The sequence below is a fragment of the Stegodyphus dumicola genome, chromosome 2 (assembly GCF_044657685.1).
Source record: "Stegodyphus dumicola isolate Sdum_Otavi_A_Nest chromosome 2, ASM4465768v1".
NCBI lineage: Eukaryota > Metazoa > Arthropoda > Arachnida > Araneae > Eresidae > Stegodyphus > Stegodyphus dumicola.
Window position 1 is genome coordinate 33,758,485 of NC_140769.1, and position 14,658 is coordinate 33,773,142.

A 14,658-nucleotide genomic window follows, 5' to 3' on the forward strand; every position below is an offset into this window, starting at 1 on the left:
TATGTTTCTAGAAATATTTGCATTGATAGTCAAAGTCATGAGTGAATAGAAAAAGAAATGTGCATTGAATATTTAATATGTCTACTATGCAATATGAATATTTTAATAATACTGATCATATTTTCATTGCTGTTAGCTATTTCATGTCACTGAAAGCTTAACACATTGAATAGTTCATTTAAGCCCATATGTGAAGTATATATATTTATTAATTGTGGTACATACAAATGTTTTCCAGCCTTTTGAAATTCATGATATTTTAAATGTAATTTGTACTTTGATTTGCTACACTACTTTGAGAAACCTGATACAACGTTTAGTAACTGATTCCTTTATGTTTTTATCCGAAGTGAAATTTGATCATAAGGTATAATGATTATGTTCTGCTATTACTGTCATGACAATTTATGTATCGTAACTTAGTTACTGGTGAGGGAGTGATGTTAGAACAACTTTCACTTCATCATCTCACCACTAGATGGCTGCACTATGCAGGAAGCAGTTATTCGAAGATGGCTTGCCAGCTAGCTTGAAATTGTAACAAATTAATAATAAATTATAAAATAATGATTGTTTGTAAAGGAAAAATACTGGTTAATTGTAAGCATTCCAGACTAATTTGTAAAGTGTTTTCTTTTGTATTTTTTCTAATTGTTTATTAATTTTTCACTCTGTATTTTTAACTGCAGTTCAACTGTGAGAGAGTCTGTCTGTTTCTCAGTTAGGAGCTATGTGTTGGACTGTGTGCGTGGAGCATGTGTAAAAATAAAAACTCTTGCATTATTTCAATTTAGTTCTGCTGATTTGTTTTAATGTAGCAGGATCGTTATTAATATATGCCCGAACATATGTCTTGATTGATGATTTCTCATCTGAGGCATTTATTGCCAATTTAAAAAGATTTTTGGAACCTTTTTCTAGCTTTTAAAAGATTTTAAACTTAACGTATAATGAATTTCTGACAGTTATCTGTCAAATAGAAGGAATCTTAAATTCTTGCCTATTCATTCAACTATCTGATGACATAAATCACTTAGAAGTATTGACATCTAGTTATTTCATCATTCATATGGAAGCAATAGCAAAATAATTACTTAAATACATTACACAGCAAAAGAATAAATGAATGACTGCCAAGCACAGCATTATGACAGAGGACATGTTTCCAGTGCAGAAGGATAATCTGCCAATTTACAAATGGGTTCAGTTCAAGGTTCTAGAAGGAATTAAAGAGTTATTTATTTATTTTTGCCAAGGATAAAATGGCAAGCATTGTCAATCTGAAGATATACACTAATATTCAGTCGCTGACATTTAACTGACGCGACACTTAACAGACAGCAGTTAGCTAACATGGACACTTAGCCGACAGGACATTTAACCGACACATACACTTAGCCGACAGGACATTTAGCTGACAAAAACACTTAGCCAACAGGACATTTAGCTGACAAGTCTCACTCTTCCAAATGCTTTCAAATTTCTAATACTTTCACATTTCATTACTACTTTGCTCAACACATCATGCTACATTCATTCCTGTATAAAGTCACTTTGCTTCTCCCACTAATGAAATTTCCTTTCCCTGTCAGGAAGTAGTGTGATTCACCCTATTCCTCGCCGCACTGGAATTATATTTTTTTCTGAAATGCTACTTACACTTTAGGCATCGTATGTTTATTAATCTGAGATAGGGCTCTGGCCCAGGAATTCGTGCCTGGTAGCCTGCAACCACCTAAGAGAAGTAGGTTGGGTTTTCTTTATGCAATTATGCCAAAGCCAGAGAGCTATCTGCCTAAGGGGAGCGATACATCCGTGGAGGACTTTCTAAGGAAAACTGGTGTGTATACACATTACACATGGAGAAACCCACGAAAACACCCATGCAGCCAGTCCGTTCACAGCATTCAAAATTTGAACCGAACTACCAATGCTCAACCACTTTACCACTTGGCCGCTGCTGCGCCTAGTGCATTTTACTTAATATGTAACCAGTCTCTTCCAACAAAAATTGCTTTTTTAGGTTAGACCTTTATAAATACATTGCTAGAAAATGAGAAGAATGTTACAAATCTGAATACTGAAGTAAAATTCACTATTATTATTGAATTATGCTTTTAAAGGAAATATTGGTGGTAGAATGTTAGATAACCAACACTATTTTATTTTATTATTAAAAAAAATAATAAAAGAGATTTTCCCATTGTCTGCACTTATATTTTCAGGTTTGATGATTTTCTCAAGACAATTTTTTTTCCCACTGTCTGCATTTATATTTTTAGGTTTGAATTACAAAATGATGATTTTCTCAAGTTAAACTAAGAATATCCTTAAACACATTTTTAGAGAGTAACATAACACTGGATAATGCTATGGGCAAATTGGATTTACTATCAGCTACAGTCTAGCAAGAAGACCTTTGTCTATTTGACAGTTTATTTCAAAACATTGTGGAGCTGAACTGAGCATTTTTATGCCACAATATTTTTGATTTTTAAGTTGGACTAAGTGAACACATGTCTAATTTAAAGTTATTGATACCTTAATTTACAGGTTACCCAATGAATTCAGGAAAGAACAATATTTTTGAAAGATGAAAATCAGTCTGGTTGACTGTAGCCTGCTTCAGCTAATCAAAACATTATCTTTAACATCAAATGTTAAAGAAGGCAATCATGTAACACATGCTTAAATTCAAGACAAACTAAATATTAGATCAAATGCATTCAGAAGCTTTTTCATTAAAAAAAAAAAAAAAAAAAAAAAACCTTGGTGCCAGGAAGTTTTGAGATTATTGTATAATCAACAATACATTTTTCTTCTGGCAAAACAAACAAACCTGAATGAACTAAAGCACAAAAGTAAACTTCAGAAAATGAGCATAAAGGCATTTCAAAGATCTGATGCATATTCAAAATTGATTTTTAACATAACAGGTAATTAATTTTGGTTCTAAAAATATGATCCACAAATCAGATGCCTGTCTCCTGTATGAAGTTTACTGATGAAAATTCTTCTACTAAGGTTAAGATAGAGTAGTGTGAAAAGTTTGTGAAGTGTTGAAAAGTATGCTTTTTCTTAAGTAAACATATTAAAACTGTCACTTTTGCAGATCAAAGAAAGATGGTTGCGGAATGGTACATTGCATAATGTGAAAAATTAAGAATTAGATGACTAGAAACTGGACTGCAAGGAATACTACTTCATTATGACAATGTAACCATTCACAACAGAAATAATAAACACTTCAGTTTCTGAGGCATTCAGGGTTCATGTTCACAGTCTCTCTTCCTTACAGCCAAAATCTAGCAATGCAACCTCCTTGTCACGAGCAACTCAACGATTGTATAAATGCAATTTCTTAAAAGATTAAGTTTTTACAGTTTGGCAACATTGTATCTTTTTTTTTTTTTTTTTAGTTTAGAATAAATGAAGTAAAAATGTACCATGACTTTGCATTAAGGTGGATTGCCTGTTTTAAGTGAATTAATTGGGTGGATTGCCCGTATTACTTGATTATAAGTTTCTTTTAATGGAGTACCAACTGAATGAACAAAATTCAGGTAGAGTCTCGTAACATGGAGACCGTATGACGTGATATTACAGGTACATTATTTTGAATTACCTATTATTCTAAAAATGGAATTACTTGTTAAAAAACGCTCTCCTATAAGAGCTAACTTCACAAAATGTTTTAATGGTTTGAATGATTTATTAAAGGCAGATAATGTTAAAGAAGAGAGCATTAGATCTAACTTTGCTAATTTACGTAGAATTTATTGTCAGCTAACTGAAATAGATCAGGAAATAAGCTCTTCATTATTAGAAGACACAGATGATAAAAAGTATCAGAACGAGTACGCGATAATAGACGAATATAATGAAAATTTAATGTAAAAGTGGAAGTAAACGTAGAAATGTATTTAAATAGAATTTCTAAAACCAAAAGTTCTGTTCATTCTTCGCACGTTCAAAAACGAAAGTTAAAGTTACCGAAGATCGAACTTTTGAAATTTGACGGGTAAATTAAAGATTGGCTTGCCTTTTGGAGCCAATTCAAAAGAATACATGACGATGAAAATATTGCGAAAGAAGATAAATTTCAATATTTAATTCAATGTACGACTGAAGGCTCTAGAACTTGCAATATTGTTGATAGTTACCCACCGACATGTGAAAATTACGATAAAGCTATTGCATGTTTAAAATCAAGATTCGGCAGGGAGGAATTAGTAATTGAATTTTATATACGCGAACTTTTAAATCTTGTTGTAAAAAATCTTACTGAAGAAAAAAGAAAGTTAGACACGTCTAAATTATATGATAAATTAGATTCACATCTAAGAACCTTGGAGTCCATAGGCTTAACATCCGATACATATTCAGCTATACTTTTCCCTCTTGTAGAATCGCGTATTCCGGAAGACATTTTTAGAGTTTGGTTAAGAAACCCTATAGTTAACACCAAATTTGATTTTTCTGAAGAAAATGCTTATGGGGAGAAATTAAAAAATTTATTATTGTTTCTGAAAGCTGAAGTTGAAGGGGAAGAACATATTCGTTTAGCAAAGGGATTTGTTAGTAAGGAACACAAATTTCAGAAGGAAAAAATACAGCGTTCTGTTCCTAGTAATCCACTGACGGCAGCAGATTGTTTGCAGGAACAAGCAGCAGATTTGTTTGCAGGAACAACAGAGAATTAAAAAAAAAAAAAATGTTTGTATATTTTGTGATAAATTGCATGAAAGTAAAGATTGCTTTTCTGCACATAAACTCAAGCGTCAAGAAAAACAAGAAATTTTAAAAAACAAAAAGGCTTGTTTTATCTGTTTAAAAATTGGACATGGTTCTAAATTTTGCAAGTCCAACATCAAATGTGTCATTTGCAGTAAAAAACATTCGATTTTGATGTGCCCAGAACTCCCTGGAAATAAGATGAAAGGTGACGTGCAGGAACTTGAGAAGACGTTGTCGTCTGATGTTAGTTCGTCTAACTTATGCACATCTGATGAAATATTGCTTTAAACGTTACAAGTGAAACTGAAGACTAAAGGGAAAGAGCTACAAGTATGTGTACTTATTGACACTGGCTCACAACATTCCTACATTCTTAAAGAAACAGCTAAGAAACTAGGTTTGAAGCCTAAAGAAAAGAGAATCTTACTTCACTCTCTATTGGGGGAATTACAACTGAGAAAAGGGAGCATTGTGTTTATGGCGTTAACCTGATATCTTTGACAGGGGACTTCTCCTGTAACATAAAGGTTTTGGATCAGCAGATCATTTGTGGCAACATTCCTCGGTTGAGAAGAGGCAAGGAAAAGTTAAGAGAAAATAAAATTTGGCTCACTGACTATGGAGAAGGTTGTCCTGATATTGATCTGTTAATAGGTGCAGATTATTGTGGTAATATATTTACAGGAAGAATATGTACATTGAAATCCAATTTGATTGCATGTGAAACTTATTTAGGATGGGTTATCATGGGAAACATGTCCGAAGAAAGGTTTGATGAAACTTCATCCCACTTAGTGACATCTTTACTGATTAAAAATTCTTCTGTGGCTGATTTGTGGAAATTAGATACTATAGGTATAAAGGATCCTACTGAAAGAAGAACTAAAGAAGAAACGGAACAGTCCATTCTTCAGCATTTTCGAAAAACCATTCAGAGAGATGAAAATGGCCGTTACATCGTCAAACTACCTTGGTTAGAGACGTACGAGACGTTAAGTGAAAACAAAGATATAGCTGAAAAAAGATGCATAACTACTACTCAGAAACTTCTTAAAGAAGGAAAATACAATGACTATGAACCTCTATTTAAGGAATGGTTACAGAAAACTATCATTGAAGAAGTACCAGATAGTGAATTGGGAAATCCTTATCATTATTTGCCTCATAGAGGTATTTGTAAAGGAAATTCTACTTCGAAGGTACGCCCTGTATTTGATGCTTCGTGTAGAAGTAAGAACTCACTTTCACTCAACGACTGTCTAGAAACAAGACCAAATCTTATCGAAAAAATTCCTCCATTACTTACGAGATTTCATGAGAAAGAAATTGTGTAGTTTCAGATATAAAAATGGCCTTTTTACAGATATCTGTGGCCAAAGAAGACCAAGATTTTCTTAGATTCATGTGGTGGGAAGATTATAAGGAAAGAAAACAAAAAAATTTATCGTCACCGACGAGTAGTGTTTGGACTTAGGAGCAGCCCTTTCTTACTAGCTGTCGTTCTAGATTATCATTTGGAACAAAATGAAAGCTATTTTCCTGAAACCGTAGAAAAGCTGAGGAATGCATTCTATGTGGATAACTGCATAACTTCGGTAGCTAGTCAAGATGAACTTAAAAAAGTCATTTTTGAAGCAAAACAGATTCTGGCTACGGGTTGTTTCAATTTAAAAGGTTGGGAACATTCCAGTCTAACAGGTGAAAAATGTCAAAAAAAAAAAAAAAAAAAAAAACTTGTCCCTGTTCTTGGATTATTATGGGATAAAACTAAAGATGTTCTGTTTTGTGATCTTGAAAAAATTGATTTCAAGCAAAAACCCATTACTAGAAGATATATTCTTTTGACAGTTCACAGCATCTTCGATCCTATAGGAATTCTGTGTCCAGTAACGATTCGTTTGAAACTGTTAATACAGAATAGCTGGAACCTGAAGATTGGTTGGGATGAAACCTGTCCAGAAGATATTCACCTGGAGTTCAATAAATGGCTTGAAGATTTACATCTGTTAACAGAGATCAAAATTCCAAGATATGTCCAAAGCAATGTCCTGGAAGAAAAATTGAGTTTTCATACTTTTTGTGATGCGAGCAAGACCGCCTATAGTACAATCGTATTTCTACAAAGCAAATGTGAGAAAGGGGTAAAAGTTCATTTGATTGAAGCTAGAGTGGCTCCTTTAACAAAGATAACGATGCCTCAATTAGAATTGTTAGCATGTTTGATCGGAGCTCGTCTCACTGCAACAGTGAAAGAAGCGATGGATTTAAAGGGAATGGAATATTAAGTACCTGTTGGACTGACTCCTCTACCGTTATGTTCTGGATCAAGCATGAAAATAACTGGGGAACATTTGTACATAATCGAGTGAAGGAGATAAGAAATTTAACATCAAAGGAACAAAGAAAGCATATTCCAGGAAGCGACAATCCAACTGATCTCCCATCCAGAGGATGTTCTGCTGGAGTTCTGCTCAGATCCAGATGGTGGCAGGGTCCACCATGGCTTAAACAGCTTGAAGAAAATTGGACCATCTCTGAAATTAAATTAAATATGGAAGACGTTTCTAAAGAAAGAAAAAAGGGAATAACTGCCTTAGCTACCTCAGTTGCTCCTAACGAAAAATGGTACTTGCATCGTTTTTCTAAATATTCGAGAATCATTCGGCTGATAGCTTTAATTCTGCGATTCTTTCATAATTCTAGAAATTCCGATCACAAACTGAATTAAGAATTATCTGTTCAGGAAATAGAAGCAGCTGAGAAAAGGCTTTTCTTAATTGTTCAGAAAGAATCTTTCCAAAACGAATCTACAAAATCAAAGTTGAAAACACTTTGCATTTTCACTGATAAAGAAGGCTTAATGAGACTGAAGGCAAAAATCCTTCAAAGAGATGATACAGATTATTTCGTGTGTCCCATACTTTTACCTTCTGATCATCAAATTGTAGAAAAGTTAATTTTCGAAAGACATACAGTACTTTCGCACGCTGGAGTTCAAATTGTTTTGACGGATATTTGTCAACGGTTGTGGATTTTAAGAGGATGCAAAACAGTTCAAAGGGTCATCGCAAAATGCATTCGATGCAAAAGATATAATGCAAAAAAAATCGAAACAGTTCCAGCCCCACTACCTGAAGATAGGGTCCGAGACACTCTGGTTTTTGAAGTAACTGGAGTAGACTTATCTGGACCTCTTCATCTAAAGGATGGAAAGAAAAGCTGGATACTTTTATTCACCTGTGCTGTTTATAGGGCCATACATCTTGAACTGATACAAGGACTTTCCACCAAAGATTTTTTGTTGCCAGATGGTTCATAGCCAGACGTGGACGACCAAAAACTATGTATAGTGACAATGGTACGAACTTTGTTGGGATGAACAACCTCTTTCTTTCACTCGATTGGAGCAAAATTATGCAAGAATGTTCTATTTTGAAGATTACATGGAAGTTCAATCCCCCCACAGCTGCGGGGTGTTTTGGGGGGGGGGGTTGGGGGGAGCGTATTATTCAGATGGTTAAGAAAATTTTGAGAAGAATATTAGGAAGAGCCTGCTTGAGATATGAGGAGCTGTGTACCATTCTCTGTGATACGGAAGCTGTAATCAATGCAAGACCATTAAATTATTTGTCTGAAGATCCTGAAGATTTAATGACTTTAACACCCTCTATGTTCATTCAGGATATAAGAACAGTGGGAGTTCCAGACTTAGACCATATAGATGAAGTCAATATCAATAAGAGATATAGATATCAGCAGAAAATACAAGATCTCAGAAAAAGATTTAGAGACAATTATTTGAGTCTACTAATTCAGTCCAGAGATAATAAAGCTACCCGAAGACAGATATATTTAGGAGATGTGGTACTTGTGGGAAGTGACAACAAGAAAAGCTTGGACTGGCCATTGGGTCGAGTTATTGAACTATTCCAGAGTCAAGATAATTGTGTTAGAGTGGCAAAGGTGAAAACAGCTGCAGATGAATTGATCCGTCCTGTGCAATGACTGTATCCTTTGGAAGTGATGGACGACGAGATCTTGTTTTTACCTAAACAAAACCAATTTAATATTCCTGCTAGTAAAGAAATTAACTTTAAACCTCCTGATAAGATAATTAAAACTAGATGTGGTAGAACTATTGTAAAACCTTCGCGTTTTAATTAGTTTTTCCTTTTATGATTATACTAAGTATTGTTTAGTCTCGCTATTAAGTATATTGTATTTTGATTTATGTTCCGCCCACCATAAATCAAAGGTGGGAGGAGATGTCGCGAGCAACTCAACGATTGTATAAATGCAATTTCTTAAAAGATAAAGTTTTTATGGTTTGGCAACATTGTATTTTTTTTTTTTTTTTTTTTTTTATGTTTAGAATAAATGAAGTAAAAATGCACCATGACTTTGCATTAAGATGGATTGCCTGTTTTAAGTGAATTAATTGGGTGGATTGCCCGTATTGCTTGATTATAAGTTTCTTTTAATGGAGTACCGACTGAATGAACAAAATTCAGGTAGAGTCTCATAACACTCCTATTTATAGGCTATTCTAATCTATAAGGAATTTGCAACAAATATCCCAAGGAGAGAATATCAAGCATTATTTAACAAGTGGTTTGAAAGGACGAGAAGCTGTATTCAGCAGAGAAAAGAATGTTTCAAGTAAATATAAATTTCTTGGTTATATATCTATTTTAATACTAATTACTTTTAGTTGTTGGTGCCTTTATACTTTACTAAATCTTATTAACCTTTCTCTTTAGAAAAAAACTACAGTAATAGCTCTCTTTTAATAAGCAAGTGGTAAAATAAATTAAAAAAGGCAACATGGAATACACGAATAAACATAGTGTATATATGAAAATATGAATATAAAGGATAATGAGCTTCAGGAATTAGTTCTTTAATAACTGATAAATTTTAAAATTGATTTATTTTAAATAAAACATCATATCAAGAATTGAAAAAAATACCTATGAAATTCGAAATGTTTTACTATGTAGTATGAAACAATAAAAATTCTTTAAAACAGTGCAAAAACTTTTTTTTTTAAAGCTTGATTTTTTTCACGAGAAACTTACTACATTACAGCTTAACATTAAATGTCAATTATAAAATGATGATTTTCTCAAGTCAAATTTTTTTCCCATTGTCTGCATTTATATTTTCAGGTTTGAACTATAAAATGATTATTTTCTCAAGTCAAACTAAGAATACCCTTAAACACATGTTTAGGGAGAAAATCAGCATTTACATATAAATAGCACAAAGTTCTAATAAAACAAAAAGTTATTATTTTACACAATACATCAATGTTATTGTTAATGTTTCACATCAATGTTATCATGTCCATCCATATAAAGGCAGAAAAAAGTTATTTTAATAAAATCATTAATTAAAGACTTGCTTTTCATACTCATTTCTTTAGTAATTTTTGTCTTTGCACGTGAGCCCAGCTTTATTAAGAGAAACTTCTTCTAAATAAAACCACAGAGGCATTCAAAGATATATTGAATTCATATAATAAGGCAGGATATTCTGCATTAATAAATTTTTGGTTGTTTGCTTCCACAGAAAAATATAATTTCTCATTTTTTCCAACACTTTTTATGATCTGTTTTTGTATACACCGAAGTTTAGTAAATCAGACCTTTGTTCATGCAAAATCACAAGTGGCACACACTGCCAACGAATTACATTTTCTTGATGAAGTAATGTAATTGGAAATGTTTATAGTGGTAGTTTATAGAGAGAAGTTTATAATGGTAGCTATATAGAGGTAGGTTTACAGAGATTTGGCACACCTGCCAATTCATTCGAAAGCATTTTTTAAGCACAATTATGCATTATATATTGTAATAAAATTCATATTTAAAATCAATTAATTTGAGTGAATTATTTTAGCTTCTCAGGATCTTTACCCCCCCCCACAAAAAGCTTTTAGATTTTTTATTATGTCCTTTGAGTGGCTTTTTTAACATTTTTTTGTGTTACCTTTATTTATTAAATTTCATGTTCTTTGCATTTAAACTATAAAAGTCAATTCAACAGCAATATCACAAAATATTTAAAAGAGCATATCTACACAGTCTTGTGCGACAGAGATAAAAATGTTTTTTTCTCCCATACAGTGTTGCCATTGCTCACTCTGAAATCGTTGACTATCTTAATCAAAAACTCTTAAACGATTTACAAAATATGAAATAGACAATAAAAGAAATTCTAAATTTGGGCTTCGAGATGCCCATATTCAGGTGGAGATGTATGTTACTGATGGCTCTAGGCAGCATTGTTTTATAACAATGCAATAACACATACATACATTTATGCAGATTCTTCATTATTTAACTTCTTTAAATATAATACAGGGCTCTAATATTTGGTGGCAACAATTTAAAAAGTTAGTTGTTTATAGTGAATCAAGGCAATATGCCTAAATGAAATAATAGCCCTTCTAGGCAAATTGCCCCTTTGGGCTAAAAAGTAATAGAATAATTTGGAGATACTGTTTCTACATTCCATAAATATCTTCTTGAAAAACATTTCATGTGTTCTGAACATTTACTACATTAAAAAATATAGTTTCAAAGAGACTAGCAAAATTGCAATTTCATGGTAAATGCTTGAAACTTACAAGAACATAAATTCACTTTTTGCATGAGCAAATTATTTATGCACTGTTCAATAGAAAAGTTATTTGAACATCACTAGAGAAGAAGAAAAAACTTGACTTTTTCAAAGAAACTTACAATTACGTCACGAGTTTCATAGCTAATCTTGGAATGAAATATAAAAACCATAAAGCTTTATTGGTGGAAAAAGAAAGTTATTTGTATTATCAGAAAATAAGAAGAGCCTGCTGATAATAAAATAAAGATATCAGGCTTCATTGAAATTCTGTTTTTCATGAAAATAAGCAGAAGGAAACACTAAAGTATAGAAAAAAGCAAGCACAATGGTATGGTGTGGTGTATTTAATTATGGCAAAGCACACTAGGGCTATCTGCCTAAGGGGAGGGATGCCTTCGTGGAGGACTTTCTAAGGGAAACTGGCTCGTATACACGTTACACATGGGGAAAACCACGAAAACACCCATGCAGCCAGCCCGTTCGCTGGGTTCGAACCTCAGAGCGAACTACCAGTGTTCAGCGCTCGGCCGCTGGTGGGCTAGCAACCACAATGAAAGCTGCAATACCAACACAAAGCATTCTCAATGAAATGACTCAACAAGTAGAAAAATTTATGGACAGAAATGAAGATCAAGTAGCAAATGTGGTCCGTTTAAAGCAATGATACATTTAGACATGTAGTTAGAATATATGAATGAAGAGGTTGAGTACAAATCAGAATGTCAATATGGCTCTAAAAAAAAGTAGTAAAATATATTTTTCCAGATCTAAGTATCACAAAACCTGTGCAAATATTACCATTAATACAGTCAAAAGTCGTTAATCCGGACACCCATAATCCGGAATGATCTATAATCCAGACCTTAAAGCTACAAACTTTCTGCGCATGCATCATTGCATAATGCGTTCACGCATGCGCATAGGCGTTTACGCATGCACGTAATACCTTTATGCATGCACATATGTGCATGTGCATGTATATAATACATTTATGCATGTGCATAAATGTGCATTAAGCTGCAAACTTTCTGCACATGCGTCAACGCAAATTTGCATTGACGCATGCGCCTAATAGTTTTACGCATGCGCGTTTAATGTATAACGGATGGTATAAGCTAAGCTAAAATGATCTAATTATCTATTTCAGTTAATGTTGCAGATTGCATTGTTCCTTAATCTTCGAATTGGATCCGGCTTATTATTTTTTGCAGACTGTTAGAGCAATTTTATAAAAGTAAGCTTGAACTTTCGATTATGTCAAATAGAATTTCCGATGCTGGGGCTGCCAAAGGATCTGCAAAGCGATGTCCCGATGTCCATTAAACAAAAAGTGGAACTGCTGCAAAAAATGGATAAAGGCATGAAGAAAGTGACAGAGAAGTGATTTATTTCTCTAACCATTCCGAAATCAGTTTATCAATTTCACGCTGCTCTGCGGAAGAGGGGGGGGGGGACGTCGCGACGCGCAATGAACTGGAAGTTGATCTGTCAGCACTATCCTCATCTTCAGGGCAGATGTTTTTATTTTATTCGGCTTATAATTCCTCACTAAATGTAGTGTTTCATCTCGATGTTCTCCGATATAATTTAAATCAATTTCCTTGCCATTATAAATATCACGAATACACATCAAATAGTTTTCTGGTTGCAATTTTCTAATTTTGACTATGCGTAATGTATGCTTTATGCATGCGCACATTGAAAGAAATGTTTAATAAAGTAAACAAATAAATATTATTAAGATTTTTTTTTGTAAATTTTGATACCCTTTAGATCATAATTGCTCTTTATTTCATAAATTACGGTTTCATATTTTTAATTTTATAATTTCTGCATGCCACCTTACCAGATTTAAACTGATGATCTATAATCCGGAATCGCCGAAGTCCCTACGAGTTCGGATTAAAATCTTTTGACTGTACAAGTATAATACTGTTTTTTAATAACACACTACACCCCTTTCATTAAAAGTCTCTGAACTGAGCTTTGTTTTTAATGGTAACTGTGCATTAAATAGAATTTTTAAATAATCACTTGTGAATTATTCTTGCCCTAATTAGCATGGATTATCAAAGGTTAGTGAACAATCCATTCATATACATTTTGACACAAATAAAAGATTTTTATGCTTTCATAAATAAAATATATTTCAAAAACAATTACAAATATGGTAAAAATTCCATTAGATTACCATTATCAAAGTAAAACTTGTGGAAATCCATTCCTTCTACCAAGTTACCTAATGCTTCAGGTTCAAAGGCTGTCATATGGGGATCACAAAATTTCCTGAAAGAGGAAATTATTGAACGCATACATACTTTATAATATTTAGTAATAAAGTTAATCGATTATAAATAATATCAATTAATACTAGACAGTAATTTAAAATGGAGCAAAAAAAATTTTTTCCCATCAGGGTAAAGAACCTACACGTACTATCTGGGATTTTTGCTTAAGCACAGCATAATTTTGTTCTCACAATGTAAAAATTTAGTTTAACGTTGCATCAGATTAAATAAACTTACTCAAGTTGCAATTTAAGAATATGATATAAGAAAGCAAGTAAATGTAATCTGAAGGCTTGAACAATTAAATTGATTTGAGACATTTATTTATTTTAAGAAACACATTTCTATTTTGAAAACACATTTTCAAAGAATCTCACTGAAATCCAATAAACAAATGAAATAACAAGTACTCTGAAGATAATGTTATGAAATTTTCTGATGCAATAAAATTCTCTTTTAATACATGTAATAAATATACTTTTGGAAAAAAAATCGAAGCACCATTAAGGAAGTGGTTGTTTTTGATGAAATTGAATATGTGTATAGCTCATACACAGATAATAAAATGATTAAAAAATCAAGGTCATAGTACCTGCTTCTTTACAGAATTACAATGGCAGCAACAAAAAACGATAAATTTTCTGCCTTTGGTTTTATACTTTGTGAATAGTGCACTAGAAATTCGTGCTATGATTGCAATTCCTGTTCATTTGCCTTGAAATTTTGATCATTTGCATGTTCAAGATGTTTTTGCATACCAAATTTCATCACAATAGCAAAAGTCCTTCATGGTGCTTCGATTTTTTCGCAAAAGAGTGTATATTGAATATCCCTGTCTATATCAATATTCTTCTGAATGATTTTTTGTTCTGGAAAAACCTACTATTGTAAATTAATGTTTTAAAAAATTATGTAAGTAAATAGCATGAGCTATTAAATGATAAATAGTACTTAGCATGCAAAACAATATAACAACAGTTCTAAAGCAAATACCCAAACTGTGCTG

The 14,658-nt window shown here is 32.7% G+C and overlaps 1 protein-coding gene across 3 annotated transcripts in view; it reads right to left on the bottom strand.

Annotated features, from left to right (window-relative positions):
* LOC118184155 (calcium/calmodulin-dependent protein kinase type II alpha chain-like) overlaps window positions 1-14,658 on the bottom strand; it is a 219,313-nt gene that overhangs the window by 15,871 nt on the left and 188,784 nt on the right. For all 3 annotated transcript variants that reach the window (XM_085810560.1, XM_085810559.1, XM_085810558.1), the window contains one exon: window positions 13,556-13,650. In XM_085810560.1, coding sequence (XP_085666686.1) covers window positions 13,556-13,650 — 95 coding nt within the window. The remainder of the gene's footprint in view (window positions 1-13,555; window positions 13,651-14,658) is intronic.